The sequence below is a fragment of the Odontomachus brunneus genome, unplaced genomic scaffold, assembly GCF_010583005.1.
Source record: "Odontomachus brunneus isolate Ranch 3 - 2012 unplaced genomic scaffold, Obru_v1 Obru_scaffold_026, whole genome shotgun sequence".
Classification (NCBI taxonomy): Eukaryota; Metazoa; Arthropoda; class Insecta; order Hymenoptera; family Formicidae; genus Odontomachus; species Odontomachus brunneus.
Window position 1 is genome coordinate 1099834 of NW_022639476.1, and position 17274 is coordinate 1117107.

The 17274-nt window shown below is 42.9% G+C and overlaps 2 protein-coding genes across 5 annotated transcripts in view; one reads left to right on the top strand and one right to left on the bottom strand.

Annotated features, from left to right (window-relative positions):
* The window catches only part of LOC116842719, a 294323-nt gene that overhangs the window by 76514 nt on the left and 200535 nt on the right, over nt 1-17274 (bottom strand). The gene's annotated exons all lie outside the window — the stretch shown is intronic.
* Nucleotides 1-17274, top strand: part of LOC116842632 (hemicentin-1-like) — a 287444-nt gene that overhangs the window by 74095 nt on the left and 196075 nt on the right. For all 4 annotated transcript variants that reach the window (XM_032812102.1, XM_032812103.1, XM_032812101.1 and 1 more), the window contains one exon: nt 1649-1781. In XM_032812102.1, coding sequence (XP_032667993.1) covers nt 1649-1781 — 133 coding nt within the window. The remainder of the gene's footprint in view (nt 1-1648; nt 1782-17274) is intronic.

Genomic DNA, 17274 nt, shown 5'->3' on the forward strand with positions numbered 1-17274 from the left:
AAGTCCTCTACCATTTTCCAAATAATCACATAGATTTTTAATTATTAATTAAAGAAGATCAGTGCATTATCACGCAAAATCGTGCAATAATCTTCTTTAATTAATAATAATTAATAATTAAAAATCTATGTGATTATTTGGAAAATGGTAGAGGGCTTTTTTGTTCAATTTGATCTAAAGTATAAGTACACGACGGCAATCGTCGCTATTATAACTCATTTACCATATCCTGCATGATCATTCACAAATTTTCTACAATTAATATCTCGATAATTATTGCGAATATCGCAAAACGGTATAGGACTTTTATGTTCATCTCAATCTGTTCTACGTCCCCACAAAATTCCCGGAGGAAAGTGTGAGACACCCTGTATATACCCGTAAACAGTTTTATCTCGCGTCGTTAGATGCTCGACTTTTAGATTTTCCGTAATTAAAGTTCCACAAGAGAGGTTCTCACCAACGAGATACTTTCGAAAAATTTATTACATTTTTGAACTCATCAAAACTGACAAGACTGAATTAATTTACGACGACATCTCTGCATCCACGCTCGTTAATATCGATATTAATATCCTCGTAATATCCTCGTAAATTAACGGAACAATTAACATATTTCTATTTTACACGAAAATATTGCCGCTAATTATAACGCAAATATCCCATCGCTCTCGATCAAAAGATCAAAGATCGCGCTTTGTGAACTGCGATGGCAGGAAGATTCCTGTGGGCTAGGATTAAAAGAAGGAGAACGCTGAGAGGGATTATTCACGAGTCGTGGTGACCGAGGCGGGAGAAGGAGGAGGAGGTTGCTCGATAAAAATCTGCATTATTGCTGGAAATACTCGTCAACGAGCGGTCCGTCGTGCGACGGAACGGAAAGTGTCGTGAACCGTGCTCCGAGGAGAGCCACTTTAAGTCGAACGACCGATTTTCTTCATGCCCAGTTCGACTTTATCGCCGGCTTTTTCTCCTCTCGAACGAAGCGCGCATTATAATTTTATATATTGAAATGTTTCGCCGTGCGGATTCGTGTGCGGCGGCGCGCTCCACATAGAATACATGCCGTATTAGAATGTAATATCGGTCGTATGCATACCTCGTCAATGAAAATATATAGCATTCCATTCCTGTGGGAGCATCGATGTTCGAATTAAACAGCGCCATTAACATTAATGGCGGCATCGTATGGAATCGGGAGCGTGCAAAATCTGAGGCTGCTCTCAGCAGAGAAAGCTGCTTTGCGACTGTTGTAAAATTCAATTGTGGTATGCTCTTAATCTCTTGGAAAGAATGTCGCCATAGTCGCAAAGCAGCTTTTCCTGCTGAATGTAGCTTAAGAAATGTAGAAATCGTAAACGCTTCCCTCGAATTAACTGGTGCCAATAATCGATCGCGGCAGAAACGTGCGTTACATATATCTTAATGATGATGAAGCGTCGCGGGGTGAAATCCACGTGTTAAAATCGAGAGGAGCTCTCGACACTCTCCCGAGACTTCTCAGGAGAGCTCAGGGGATCGTCACAGCTGTCTAAAAAATCCATAATTCTTTATTATCCGACGATTTCACCCCGCGATATTCGTTACTCTTCGTTTTCTCGCGGTAGTAAATACCTTTCTGAACGAGGTCGTCGATATGTGTTTCTAGTACCTATGGAGGCGATACAGGGGGTGGCGGGACAGAAGGCGATTCTGCCGTGTAACATACAGCCTCGAGAGTCGAATGACGCTGTCTCCATGGTGCTCTGGTTCAAAGAGGACAGCGGCGAACCTCTGTACAGGTAAGCCACATTGATATTTATGAACGATGCCGCCCGGAGCGCTCGTTCGCTCGGCCTTGATGCAAATCTTTATAGCGCCGTAGATACATCCGTGCGACCTAAACCGTTCAAAGAACTGGCCGTAACGCGCGGATAGCGCCGTGTAACGTGCGGCCTGCGATATCGGAAATATTCTCTCCTAGAGATAATTCGTTATTATGCTATCACTTGCCATTCTGACGTTGCGTTTTCGTGACGCTCGCGCTGCCGCTTCAATCCGATTTATTGCGTGTGAATGAAAATCGAGTTCGATAATTGACTGTGTATCTCATTTGCTAGAATATTATAAGCTTTGTGAATGATGAAAATAACTAAAAAGAAATTAAGGGAGAAAATTAAGAAGTAGTAGTAGGGTAGTCCCAGAAGTACCCGACCTGACGTATAGATGGCGGTTGTTGTTTGAAAAAAATCACTATGGCCGAAAGCATCAACCTTATAAAGCTGAAGTTTGAAGTTTCAAGACGCTACGTTGTTTAGTATTAGTTTGGCAGCCATGAATAGTGAACGCTCTCAGTACATTTGTAAACATGAAGAAAATTGGTCGTTATGTGATACAATATTTTCATTTGAAAGATCTCAGTCCAACCAATATCAAAACTGAGCTAGATTCTACTCTGGGGGAGTCTGCTCCCTCGTTTACAACAATAAAATATTGGATGGCAGAGTTTAAAAGAGGCCGTAAGAGCTGCCAAGACGAACATCGCAGTGGTCGACCAAATGAGGTGACCACGCCAGAAATGGTGACAAAAATCCACAAAATGGTATTGGATGACCGTCGACTGAAAGTGCGCGAGTTAGATGACATGGTAGGCATATCAAAAAGTGCTGTACATCGCATATTGACTGAAAATTTGGACATGAAAAAGCTGTGCGCACGATGGGTGCCGCGTTTGCTCACAATTGAACAAAAACAGCTTCGTGAGGATGTTTCAATCGAATGTTTGGCGATGTTTCGCAGTAATAAGGCCGAGTTTTTGCGTCGATTCATAACCATGAATGAAACATGGGTTCATCATTTTACACCTGAGACGAAAGAACAGTCGAAACAATGGACTGAAAGGGGAGAATCGGCTCCGAAAAAGGCGAAGACAACTCCATCGGCTGGCAAGGTTATGGCGTCAGTTTTTTGGGATGTGCGTGGGATAATTTTCATTGATTATCTTCAAAAAGGAAAAACAATCAACGGCGAGTATTATGCGAACTTATTGCAGCGTTTGAGTGATGAAATCAAGAAAAAACGTCCGCATTTGGCGAAAAAGAAAGTGTTGTTTCATCATGACAATGCACCGGCTCACACGTCCGTTATTGCGATGGCCAAAATCAATGAGTTAAAGTTCGAATTGCTTTCTCACGCACCCTATTCACCAGATTTAGCCCCCTCAGATTATTATCTATTTCCAAACTTGAAAAAATGGCTTGGTGGTAAAAGATTTGCTAACAATGAAGAGGTGGAGTCTGCGGTTGATGGCTATTTTGAGGAACTCGATGGTTCTCACTATAAACATGGTATCGAAGCTATTGAACATCGCTGTAAAAGTGTATCGAGCTAAAAGGGGACTATGTTGAGAAATAAAGATATATTTTTTCAAAATTTTTGTGTTTTCTTTGTTAGGCCGAGTACTTCTGGGACTACCCTCGTAAATTTAGTAGAAGAGAAAGATAATTATGCACTGTGTAAAAGTTTTTGCGTCAAATTTAACGCAAATTTTTCACATGTCCCAATTTGTCCACTTTTTTTTTATGTTGGTTAATTAACACAAGGCAAATATGTAACAAATATCCCAACTTATTTTGTGTGTACATATTTTAAATTTAAAACATGTTATAAAGAATTTACCAAGAATGTTACACATAAATTTTATAATAATTTAAATATTTAAGTGTGTATTTCAATTTATATTTTAATTATAATAATACTTATTTCAATATTTAGAGATGCATAAAATATAAATTTAACACGGAATAACACAATACGCTAAAAATTTAATGCTAAAAGATTATTTCTACATCGAATCGATTTCAGTACAAAGACAAAGTATTTTTTTACCATATACAATTTGTGGGAGACCTTATGTCTCATTACGTCTTTTGCGCGGGGAGAGACATATGCTCCGTACACGTACTTGCACAAGACGATCGTGTGTGTGCGATATGTTGCTTGCATGTTATGCACGTCGTTTCGATTTTCTTACCTCGGCGTTACAGGAAAGGAGCGCGGTGCATTATTCGCGAAATAACGTCGTTATCGTGTAAACTTCACGAGTCATTTGCGTCGCGTATCAAATTGCGGAATAAAATGATAATTTTGCAATAACTTGACTCGGCTATTACCGGAATTGTGTGGCCTTTATTGATATTGCTGCGTCAAGTGACAGCCGTGATATTGTTTATTTTAAATGTGGATATTCAGCCGAATGTTGTTTTTGAGCGCCATCGCGCGAGCCACTCGTGGCTCTGATCTCGGAATATTCCATGGAAAATAATACGACAGTTAATTAAATTCAACGTCCAATTAAATGACTTCGACACTTGGCGGGATTTTTCTGTCTCTTGCATCGATGCACGCGAGTCTGCGTGTATTTAATAATATCTCGCGAAAGGATATATCTCGAGTCGAAATTTCGACCTCAATGTTCCATTTAATTCCTATTTTGGTACTCTGAAGCTTACAACAAACTCTTTTGATTCTATTTCACTTTCTAGCTTTGCTGAAGGATTCTCTCTTTGGAACCTATAAATAGCATTTGATATATTTTCTGTCATCAAGGTGTTAAGTAGCATTTCAGTATGCATTTCATTTCTCTATGCGTATTGCTGATCATTTTAAAATTTACAGATGTTAGAAAATTTAGGTTCAAGATAAGGCTAAAATTTCGACTCGGGATGTCTCGAAAACTATCGTTCAAATACGACTTTTACATCAAGCAAATTCTCCGTTCTGAATCGCGACGAAAAGAGTCCCTCGAATTTGCGTGGTTCATCTGTCACTTTACTTTTCGAGTGGAATTTTCGCTCAAATAACTTTACCGTGTCATTACATTTTTGCAATGGATTATACGCTCTGCTAAAGAGATCATGATACTTCGTGTCATCTCGCGTTTATGTATTACGCTCTTACAGTGACTTCTCCCGTTTCTCTCTCTCTCTCTCTCTCTCTCTTTCTTTTCTCTTTTCCTTTCCTGAGCGTAAACCTGCCCGCGTATCAAGAAAGAGTTTCAAGCTACACGGACTCAACGAGCGGATGTTGCGCTCCACCCTCCGATTTCCACGTTTCCGATCTCATTGCTTGTATATCCCGTTGGTTTACCGTTCCGCCACGTTGTCGCGGCGTACACGAGAGCCACTACGACGGAGCAAGGATTTCGTTAAGCCGCAAATCGGCCCCACGTTCCATCCGTTATACGTTACTTCACTCGACAGCCAATTCGATCCTCGTAAATATCGTCTTTATTGAGCAACCCCATAAAATCCGAATCACCGGTCGAGCTCGAGCTCCATTTCCACCGCGAAAAACACTTTGACCCCTTCCTCCGCGCGCGCCGCGGAACATATTCCGCGTGCCTCTTTATTTATTCGATGCCATGCTCGCTGGTGAATAAAAATGGTCAGAGTTTCTTCGATCTCGTTGGCTGTTTCGATACTAAAATTGCTCCGCCGTGAGCACGCGACTATCCTCGACTGGAAATTTAACCCGTAGTCCCTATGATCGGGTTGATCCTGATCAGTCATCTATTTTTGTACAAAATGATGTTGCCGGGTCCTGTTTAGTCATTTGCGTGGGAATCAAAATTTTAATAATAATGATTAATAATATAATCAGGATCCGGTATAACATCATGTAAAATATCTAATAAATATTAATTTCTAAATTAGTACGATACATTTCTAGTAGGATTTTACAACTTATACGAGATATACACGACACATTCTATATAATAAATATATATTTCCGCCTTTTTACTTGGAAAGAATGTTAGTTTTCTTTTTTCATAGATTTTTTAAATTTTGCTATGTTTTTAGTGGAGCGGACTTAGTAAAGCCTATCTTGCTACAGAACATAGCAAATTTCGCTAGTAGCAAGTGTTTCAACTCTTAAAGTATAAGTGGCATATGTATGAAACGAAAGGCCAGTGAGTTACTGCAAAATGTCGCTCTATTCCTTGATTACAAGATCTTATAATAATTTTTATTATAAAATTCTTTTTGTGCAAATATTCGGGATGTAAAGTTGCTGACAAACGCATCTCTATATATCTTCATATTTCGAGTTTCGTCATTGATCCTTCAAATTCGACGAAATTCTCACTGGACTTAAATAAATTTCGACTCGGCCAGAGGTGAAGGATTGCGATCGCCTAACGAAAGAAAACCGGCATACCGTTTAAAGAAACCGCGTGCTTTTATCTCGCCGGGCTGATATTTTCGTTCTAATGGCGTACAATTGCGATGTTCCGCTTCGTCGTAAAGCGTAGCTACGTAGCGGCATCGTCGGACATCGAGCGCACGAAAACGGGCTTTTCCAAAACCATCCTTCGTCCACGCGGCAACGGATCATTTCCTCGTGGAGATGCGAAGCTTTAAATTCTCTTAAAGTCTCGACGTTCGCCGAACGAGCAGCGTTTACTACGAGCAAACGCTCCTTCGCGAATAAAATGATGCACCGACCTACGCTAAAAGCACGAGCTGCGCGCGCGCGCGTGTGTGTGAGTGCATTCCTGGATAAACCATGAAGCGCGATAAAAAATTAGGATTTACAGTCGCCGCGCGTTTGAAAAAGAAAAACAGAAGAACATGACAGTTTACTCCGTACCTTCGTATAAGTCACGGCGATATATTTTCACATATCACGCGTCTATTTATCTGACTCTACGAGTAATCAAAATTAAATAATCGCGCGTAAAGTGGCGATCAGTTGCGACAATGATCTCTTAATGGACAAACGATTCGCCAATATTGGAAAAATAAATGAAATGGAGAGCTAATGGAGAATCTCTCTCTTTCTCTATCTATCTATCTATCTATCTATCTATCTATCTATGTCTATCTATCTATCTAGTTATCTCTCTCTCCACGCACGTTTACACGGTAGATGATACGACGTGCGCACGACGTAGTCACGCACTTAGCGTCAGACGCATCGACTAACGAGAGAACGCCACTTGGTGAGAGCGCTTAACCGTGCGGGATACTCGTCGCGAATGCAAACGGGCGTGCCCTTAACGCCCTTAAACGCGGCCGACGTGATATCGTAGCCAGGACGACGCAGTTTTACCCTGTCCTTCGCTCCCCTTCGGGCCTCTTCCGGCCTCGTGAAGCGAACACGTTGTGATTGCACTTTCGGTTACCCGGAGAAAATACTTTAGTGAAAATTACGCTAGAATATGCTCTTTCACGGTATCTTTTATAAAGCCGTGCTATACTGAAATTGCAATATAAATTACTACAGAATTACTACAGAAATAGCAAATAGCAAATTTGGCGGTCTGCTGAATACCAAACGAAGTCGCGACAATCGCAATAATTTTGTAGTAAAAGTCAAATATAACATAATAACATATAATTACTATAGATTATGGTCGAGAAAATCATTCTTTCTATTAACTTCTACTAAAATGTTAGTGATAATGATCTTATGTACACATTACTACTATCATTTTTGTGTTAGAATAACCAGAAAGTATAGTTGGAACCGGAAAGGAATATAATTTCAGTTATACCAACAATCTTTTTCTCTCAGTGCAACGTAGACACGATCGCCAGTCCAACGACCGGCGTTTTAAGTTTTACAACGGCACGCTTCTCTCCCTTTACTCCCGATGATATCGTTGCTCCATTGCGGCGCAGTCGGTATCTCGCAGATGTGAAATTTCAATTTACCGCAAATACTGTGAAATCTCGTATTTGAAATTCCGATCAAGTGGGGTCGATTAACCGCGGTTGAGAGCGGACGAGAGTTTTAATGAGCGAAACTTTCTTTACCTTGGGATTATTTCGCGAATGAAAGCGCGACAATTTTTCAGTTATAAATTCGCTCTGTCGCAGCCGAATATCGTGACGGAATTATCGCGTCATCAGGAGCGTTCCACTACACTTTTCTCGATGGTCCTTCGCGCATGAACGTAATATCGCATCACCTACCGCAGTCGAGTTATGATGTTATTAGCGAGACCTGTTTGAAACGCGCAAACTGCGTTTGCGCGTGGAAAATTCGCTAGCACATCGGTAAAAGGCCGATCGCAAGGAACGATAATTTATGGCTAATTGTTGGATCGCACAATATGTGTTTACGTACGATATTATAAAGCCGCGTAACAGCGGTAATGCACACTCGCGATATTATTGATGCGAATATTTACTGATGTATGTTTCCGCTTGGGATAATGCGCGTTTAATGCTTAATATGCGCATGTGTAAAAAGTTGACAGCGCGCTTGCGAGAGCGGCAACTGATCGATCGCGTGTCCCCGTAAATTGCCTTGTAAACGAGAGCTCGTAAGATAATGACGCTTTGCAGATTCGTCGGACGAGAATTGCTCTCGAAATTCCTTGCAGTAAAATCTCACTTGAAACAAATGAAAATCCACTCGAGGAGATAATGAAGATACCGCCACTTGGAGTCGGTAAAGTGGATATTTGACTCTAACTGTACATAGAGAGAATGTTTGAGCTTTCTTTTTTCATATAAAATTTTTTCAATTTTCCTATGTTTCCAGTAAGCAGTCAGTAAGGTCTTGCTAAGAAACAGTTCGCCAGAAACATACACCGAGAGAACAAAATAGTTGATCTAACTAAAATTATATTTATTTTTTACTCCATTTATATTTTCTATAATAAAATAATATTAACTCCCAATGCATATAACATGCATGTAAGATTATTATCACTAACATTATAGCATAATTTAATAAAAAATAGTTTCTTTTAGTATAATTTATAGTAATTATTTAGCTATGTATGTTTTTCTCAGTGTAGCAAATTTTGCTAGAAACATAACAAAGTTTCTAATAGCACATTTTAGTTCCTAAAATATAAATAGCATATGTGAAGAGTGAAAGGATAATAAATTGATACAGAATGTCGATCCACCCTTGTGGGTTACAGAATTCTGCAGTAAACTTTGCTATAAAATTCTCTCAGTATAACGTGGATTCTTAATTCACGCGAGTATTTCATCCGAATGAATATTTTCCTGTGAAAGACACGGTAGAGAGAGAACATCAAATTTACTCTTCAATTTCGAGTGAAACAATATACTGGACGATTCCAAATGCAGGATTCACTCTGTAAAAATCACTCGACTTCGAGTGACTCGGCTGTCACTCTACTCTCCGAGTGGAGTTTCACTCCAAGAAATTCAGAGAGTAATTCGACGGTGAATTTTCACTGAGACTAGGCTTTTTCTCAGCGGGAGACTTCCTCAATGAATCTCTCTCTTGAATTGCGTTTATCATCTGTACCTTTTCGTGGGTTATCGTCTTTTGCTTCGTACTCGTTGCGTATTGTTTCACATACAATGATGATAATGCGATTTGAAACAGTTGCGAGAAATGATAATTGACAGTCCAGTGATATAAAGAGAAGAAGGAAGGGAGAGAAGGAGGGAGAGAATGTTTGAGTTAATTTTGACTTAAAGGACAATCTTCCTTTGCGGGAGACGCAATTGCATTTTTTTCACGGCACTTTTCTCCGGCCCACCAAAGAAAGCCGTCAAGAACGAGCGCATCTACCTATGTAAATGTCGTCGCCCACCGCAAACGCGCCGGAGTAGTTTCTCACGCCAAGCGTACTACGCTGTCGTCTGTGTACACTGTATGTTATCGCAGCCTTCATCAGCGAGATCGCTGAATTTCCGCGCGCGTGCGTGCGTGCGCGCGTACAAGCGCGAATTCCGTAATTCCTTCTGGCGCTGACTGGATCAATTGTGCGAGAGAAACTTGGCGAATTTCGCGGCGTGCAGCTGCGGATGCAGCTCGAGACTGCTCTTGCCGTCGAACGGAAGTGCTGATCATGCTGACACCCTCTCGCCGCTGATGGGGCTGACGCCAGGTGTTAACGGCGCAACGCGTAGTGGCGCGTCGTGAGAACCGTCTCAATCGGCCTCACGATCACCGCCACCGGCCGTTACTCCGTTACTGCCTTGCGTCCGTATTATTACTGGCTCGTTGAGACATAAACGCGAGACTTTTCAATTTACCCTCGCTTCTTAATAATGGCTGGACACACTGAAGAGCCAGTCCCGCGCACATGCCGCTTGCTCTCTAAACTTCTCGGGCTGAAATTCCACTCGACAAGCAGAACGGCGGACGAGTCACTCGAATTCAACTTCTCGGTCGTATGGAGTGAATTCTCCACTCGGAATTGTCGGCTGAATGTTTCCATTCCAAGTTGAAGAGTGAATCTGATGTAGTCCACCCTCATGGGGACAAATTCACTCTAATCGATTGGAGCATTCACTCGTGCGGATTAAGAATCCACTCTAAGTTTGAATTGCGCGGGCACTTTTGCAATTCCGAGTGGTAGCATTTTCGCTCCGAATGAATTTTCACCCGTTTCGAATGAGATTTCGGCCGAGGGTTTACGATTCGAACAAACGAACTTTGACCATTCGATGATATATTGACACGGTTGGCGACGCCAAGTGTCGTCGTCAGTGCTTCGATCAGTCAACACGTCCACTGCCGCATCGATTTCCGTCGATTATACAGAAGTTCAACCGATGATTCAATAGATACGGCAAATCAATGAATAATGACTTGTGTAATAAATCATTTCAGATTATTTCGGCAAAATTAAACGGTTATATTTTTATGTCTTAAGAAGTTTAATTTTATGAAGTAATGTATGCACCATTCTGACCTGCCATCTTTTGCAACCTATTACACATATTGTTTCATAAAGTTATACATAAAAACACAATCATTCCATTACGCCTGAAAAAATACGAAATTATTTACTACACAATCCATTAAGGACGCTTGTATCTTTCATCCCGTTTCATTAACTCTCTGTTGCCGTTACCGTTGCGTCTGTTAGACGCGTGTTACTGATTTTTTAAATTCAATTGCATTTTATTCACAAATTTAATTATACTTTAAAATTATTTTAAGCGCAATTAATTATACCTAATTGCACACAATTTTAATTAATTGTACTTAATTGCGATTAATTATATCCTCTTCACTACAATTAATTATACTTAAGCTCTTAAATGCTATTAATTATACTTACATTTTTAAGTGCAATTAATCGTGCTCACATTTTTAGGTGCAATTAATTATACTTTATACGTAAATCAGTGAAACGCGATGGCGTATTGCCATGGCACCGGTCGGCTTGCCGCGGCGTTCAACGTGTTAAAGCCCCCGATCATGGAGTCAATCATCCCGCTTTTTTGTCTGCATTGTGCGCGACTTAGGTAGCCACAGATCGACGTGCGCGTACATTTGCGCGTACACGCGCCGTGGATGTACAAGTGTGTCTGGCCGGCGCGCACCACCGGCTGGAATTATCGCACCATTGTCCGTGCCGTTGCGCGACATAATGGCGGATTTCTCGTTTGCGACACGGTCGAACGGGCAAACCGTACCGTCCGTTATTACGCGTGATTTTTACGCGTCGTTATCCTCCCTATTGACGCCCGCGGGTTAAAATAACTATGCCGACCGCCGCCGCTCCATCGGGAGAGAATCACGATCGCGCGAAACAAAGGAGTCATCATCCCTACTACTACACTTGTCCCATTATTCCCGGGGTCGATCACGATAATCTCGACGATCAGCCGAATGCGACGCCGCGTTATTTTCGAGCGGCTGAAAAGGTAACACAGCTACCGTTTTGTGACAGTTATCCACAAAAATCGTCGAGCGTGCGTTATTTTTTCGGCCTTTCCGACGATAATCTGGTCGCGAAAGCCAACTTGAGAATTTCATTTATTCGGCCTCTGTTGCGCCGCTGTTTGCACGGTAAATTACTGAAATTTGCTCTAAAGGTGAAACAACGAGAGAGCGCATTTGAGAAACGATAGTAACTCATAATAATTGTGTAATGCACACAAGGCCGATTAAAAGTCGTCAGAGATATAGCGTTACGTAAAGCATCCAATTTCGCACGGGCTTTTCGCCGATTGGTCTCCGATCGTTTACTCGGGTTAATAGAGTGTAGCGAACGAAGATGCCGCCGGTACCCATAGTCTGACCATAGTCGTTTCCTGACCACTGGCGGATTCCAATGTCCGTTTACTACTGTGGACCGACCGCGGCGAGCTCCGCCGGTGCGCGACACAGATTTTACCATAACCTAAATGGGAATAGATACGACTGAAGTATAGTCGTATCAGCTTGCAGTAACTGCGAAAGTTAAGGAACTGTAAATTGATTGCACGCTACATGTAATGTCGATACGAGAGCGCAAATAGAAATTATAGTTCGTCGTCGCGAGTGTGGCGGAACAGCCCGCGGAACACGGCACGAAAACAATGGACTGACTGATCCAGCAAATCTAGAACGAGATATGTGATGGGGCGTGCGAGAAATGCGATTTTCAAGGTGTATCGGATCGAGACTGGTTAATTCGGCGCGACGGTAATAGATAGGCAGCGTGTACGATGATACGCGGAGAGAATACTATAGTTATTTTTTCATATAAATTCTTTTCTGTAAAGAGATGAGAATTTCATTTATTCGGCCTCTGTTGCGTCGCTGTTTAGACAGTAAATTACTGAAATTTGCTGTAAAGGTGAAACAATGAGAGAGCTCACTCGAGAAACGATATTAACTCATAATAATAATACACACAAAGCTGATTAAAAGCATCGGGAAAACAAAAGAGAATCTCTTTTATTTTCACTCACATTGTCTTGAAAATGGCAGACGGTGTCCTTGTCTCTGACTTGAGGAACTCCAGATCGGCGTTCGTTGAGCGTTCGCGACTGACTGTCTACTTAGTAAAACCTTCGGAATTTTCCCTAAATTCTGAAAAGTTCTTACTGGAACTAATGTCATCATAGTCAATTATAATAATATAAATATGTGTAAACATATTATATAATTTAATATTATATAGAAATGGGAAACACAAAAGACTAGTTTCAGAAATTGGGGAGAATCCCGAAGGTCTTATGAAGCTGACGGTCCTGAGTCTGAGCACAGTGACCGTCAATTACACGCTCGAGACGGCGCTGGGCGGGCAAGAAGAAAATAGACTTCTAAGATGCAAGTAAGGGAACACGCAGAAAAACGTAAGAACCCTGAAACATAAGCAGTGAGTAGACCAACCACAGTTTGATGATTCTTCTTACGACCAAGAATAATCGATTGCGATTAGTCAGTTTTCTTATTGCTTGGGTCTTACGGTTCAAATTTTCCGGGCCCAAATTCCGAGCATCGCCGTAGAACGCGTCGATGGAGAAATTGATGGATCTAACAAAGCATTCGGCGGCAGTGGTGGCGACGATGACGATTTCGTTGTACGCAAATCCGATAGCTGAAATTGCCACAAAGACGGCGTAATGGGTGTAGCCGCGTCATTGAAGTCCCACGGGTGCCAGCCCCGTCCCAGGCATTCAGTCATCATTGCGGTGCCGACCGCATTCGGCTCGCGACCACTGCCGAAACGGCAGAGATTCGGGTGATAACTGAGAGCCCCGCGCTCATAGGAACATCGAAATCGTCCACTGATGATGCACCGTAACTACCGGATGGATACGACCAGCGAGGACCGATCGCCGACCGGTCGACGACCTCGTTTACAGCCGCGGCCGCGATACCGTTGCGGTTTCCATCGGCCGTGAACGCGCGCTCACGTTTCCTACGTCTAATAAATGATGTCAATCCCGCGGTAGCCGCCGATACTATGCGTCCGCCCGCCCGCCCGCCCGCCCGTCCGTTCGGCACAACTCGTTCGATAAATCATACGGCCGCCCGCTCACGACCGACGATCGTATCAAGTATTTGCAATTTGCGATATCATAACCCCCGGCCGCTTAGTATGAAATTAATTCCCGGTCCCAGCCGCAAATGATGTAGCGACCTATTTGCGCGCGCTCGCGGAACGGCTTGCGCTACCGGTCTTTCGTTGCGCGCACTAACCGGTTGCTATGCATAACGCGTTCTTTCTTTCCCCCTCTTTCTAACGTCGCGTTAAAATTGAAATTGCTGTTTTGCAATTCCCGTTATTCGCGGACTCATTAATCGGTTTATGGGAACCGAGTCGCGTTGACGACTGAGAGAGAGCTCGGTTACACGAAATTCGGCGACGTGAAGTAATATCTTTGGTACCGCAACCGAGAACATTAGTCTAAACAGCTTAAAACTTGGTAGTATTAAATTGTGTAAGCGGTTGTTTAAACTGTTTAACTTAAAACTTGGTTGCAATAACTGAAAACAATTGGCCATAATTATGCAAGAACAACGCAAATCAAGTGATTTTTTTATTTTTTTATTTTTTGTTAACAATGAGTAGTCTATACATCTATTTACTTGAAACCAAACAGATCTAACCCTTATCTATTTAAAACATAAAAGATCTAAGTCTTAAAATGAATTAAAAAGTTTTTATTTTCTACTTGTTGCATCATTTTTACTAATTACGTCTTTTTTAACCATTTTTTAAACTTGTCAATGAATACAATTAAAGAGACGAAAATTGATCATGCTTGACTTCTTAAATTATTGTGAAGAACCTTAGTACTATTTACTTTTTTTTGAATCATATATCAAATCTCCATCTTCATTTTTCTCGAAATGTACTCCATGTAGGTTGAATCATTCTTGCATAACTACGGGCGAACGGAGAGAAAACTTTCTGCAAGAGTTTTTCTATTTCTACGACCGAGTTCTCTTCTATTTTTACCACAGACAACGGAAAATTCAGCTATACTAACGGAATTATTCTTTTTCTCCATGTAATATGCAACACAAAATTGAAAATTCTCTTATACGTATAAACGGCGCAAACCGGTCATGACGACGACGACAACAACAACGACGACGACGACGACGACGATGGTGCGTCAGCGATTCTTCGGGAAATGCAATTGACGTTTCGGATGCATCGACAGCAGTAGAAAAAGAGACGTTGTTCGTTCGCTCGCTTGCTCGTACACGCTGCACCGTCAACTTTTTCGCCACATTTCCCGTCGATAAACGTTAAACGCAACCAGCCTGGCGCGCATTACGGAAGCGCCCGTCAACCTGGACGAACGTCAAATCGATTCTTTCGCTCTCGCATAATGCCCGTGCTCGTGTGCAATCTGACGGAGCGCATCTCGGCCGTCCGCCATATATTTTAACGCACACGCCACACCAATGAACAGCTGGCAAGAATTCAAACGTGTTTATCCCCGGTTTCACCGCCGGCATTTTAACCGCGTGAGATGACGGGAAAAATAGAGTACAACGCGGAGTTTTACACAGTAACAGTAGTGCTTGCGCGTGTACGTGTGTGTTTGTGTGCATTTGTGCCTGTGTGTGTACACACACACACGCACAGTAATGGTTTGCACGCGATATTTCACGTGAAACACGAGAACGTCCCACGGATCGGCCCAGTTTGAAAGCAAAAGTCACGCGTTTTATCGGGCGTTGATGGCTCTTGGATACCCGACACAAAAGAGCTGCTTTCTCTCTCTCTCTCTCTCTCTCTCTCTCTCTCTCTCTCTCTCTTTCCCTCCCTCTTTGCACTTTTTGCCGACTGTTCGCAACGCGTCCCGCGAGCTTTCAAACGCCGTCATTATCGTGGACCGATGCGACACGTTTCTCGCGGTTTTATCTCGTCACTACGGGTTTTGAGGTCTCTCGGCTTAGTCTCAAATTAATTATAATGTTACGCGAACACGGCTCCCGAAGCTCTCGGTTGCAAAGTTAGGGATAATCGAATTTGAAGAACGGCTCGGATGTAACATCGGGAGCGAGCGGGATATGGTTAATGGCTAGATCGCAAACGTGTAAATATGAGATCGGTCGATCGGTGAATTCGCATCCTTTGGCGTTCACTAGCTGGCGGTGCATGGCGAACTCTGTCACGAAATTTACGAGGCGCGCACCTCTTCTCACGACACAAACTCGGAATTTCAGAATTTCGAATCTACCGCGCGGCTGCTCTCTAAACGTTAAGACTGGACGGCAGTAAAATTTGATGCGTCCCCCCTGGAACGACGGGGCTTAGTTTTTTTACGCCGATCGTGTGTCGTGCGCGCGCTGTCACCCCGAATGATAACCATTCTCGCGCAAACACGGAACGATCGCGCGCCACTTCCGTCACCCTTGAACCTGCGCGCTCTCGACATCACCCCCCTATTTTGATTTCCCCGGAGTCATCATCACTAGTATCCCTGATAGCGGGTCGTCTCTGCCATAACCCCGGACCACGTTTCCGGCGAGAAAAAGAGGTACGCTGTTTTTCCTGATGGTAAACGAGCGCCACTTTTGCCTCGACTTCCCTTTGAAACGATCTCCCTCCACCTGTCGGCTCTCCGTTCTTTTCTCCTCTATCTTTCGTCTTTCCTCCGCACCCCTTTTCCGCTTCCTGCCATTCTTCCTTCTATTTACAGAAACTTCAACTCTCGCGGTTGCGAGTATCCCGACGGGTAACCCAATTTCCGATTTTTCTGAAAAAAACACTCTTTGACTCGATGCGACTCGAGCCAGAGGATCCTCCGCTGGCACGACAGGTGATCAAAGGAGAGAAGAATGCTTTTCTTTGTATCGGATTAAGGACGTTACTCGGAAGTTATATCTGTTCCTCGTCGACGACCAAAGGGATCGGCCGGCGGAGTCACGGAATCTTCCTAATGTTATTTACGTCCGACAGGAATCACTAATACCGAGTTTCCTCGTGTCAACGCTGTGTCTTGACGGCACGAGGCAATTGGCGTTTCTCTAACAATTCGTGATAAATAATGGCTACAGCCGCTCGTGGAAGACTGATCGTTTACTGCAGTTTACTAAAGTGTCGGACGTTGCATCGTTCAATAAGACTTACAAAAATAGCTAGGACTCGTACGTGTTCGTGCGCGGAGACATACGTGTACGCGTGTACACGTAATATGAATTTACAACACTTGTTTTGTGTTCGCGAGGAAATGCTACTCCCAAATTACCACTTTGTGTTTTTCACGGTATAATAATTAACACCACACGATGCGTGCCATAAATCAACGGCCGGATGACAAAAGCGGCGTGGCCGTTGCCATGGCGACGGGATTCGCCGCCGTGGATTCAGCGCCGCTTCTTGCGATAAATTTCTCCCCTCGGATATAAACGCGAGCGCGTAGTTCGCACGGAGATATGAATTTTTCTACTGCGGGTCACACATATAGTTCGCAGGTAATTAATTAGCGAGTACCGTCGCGCACTATTCTCCTACGCACTAGCTCGCAACACTCGTCTCCCCACGCTCTCCTTCTCTCTACTCTCTCCTCCCGTCTCTCTCACTCCGTATATACTCTGTCCCCCTTG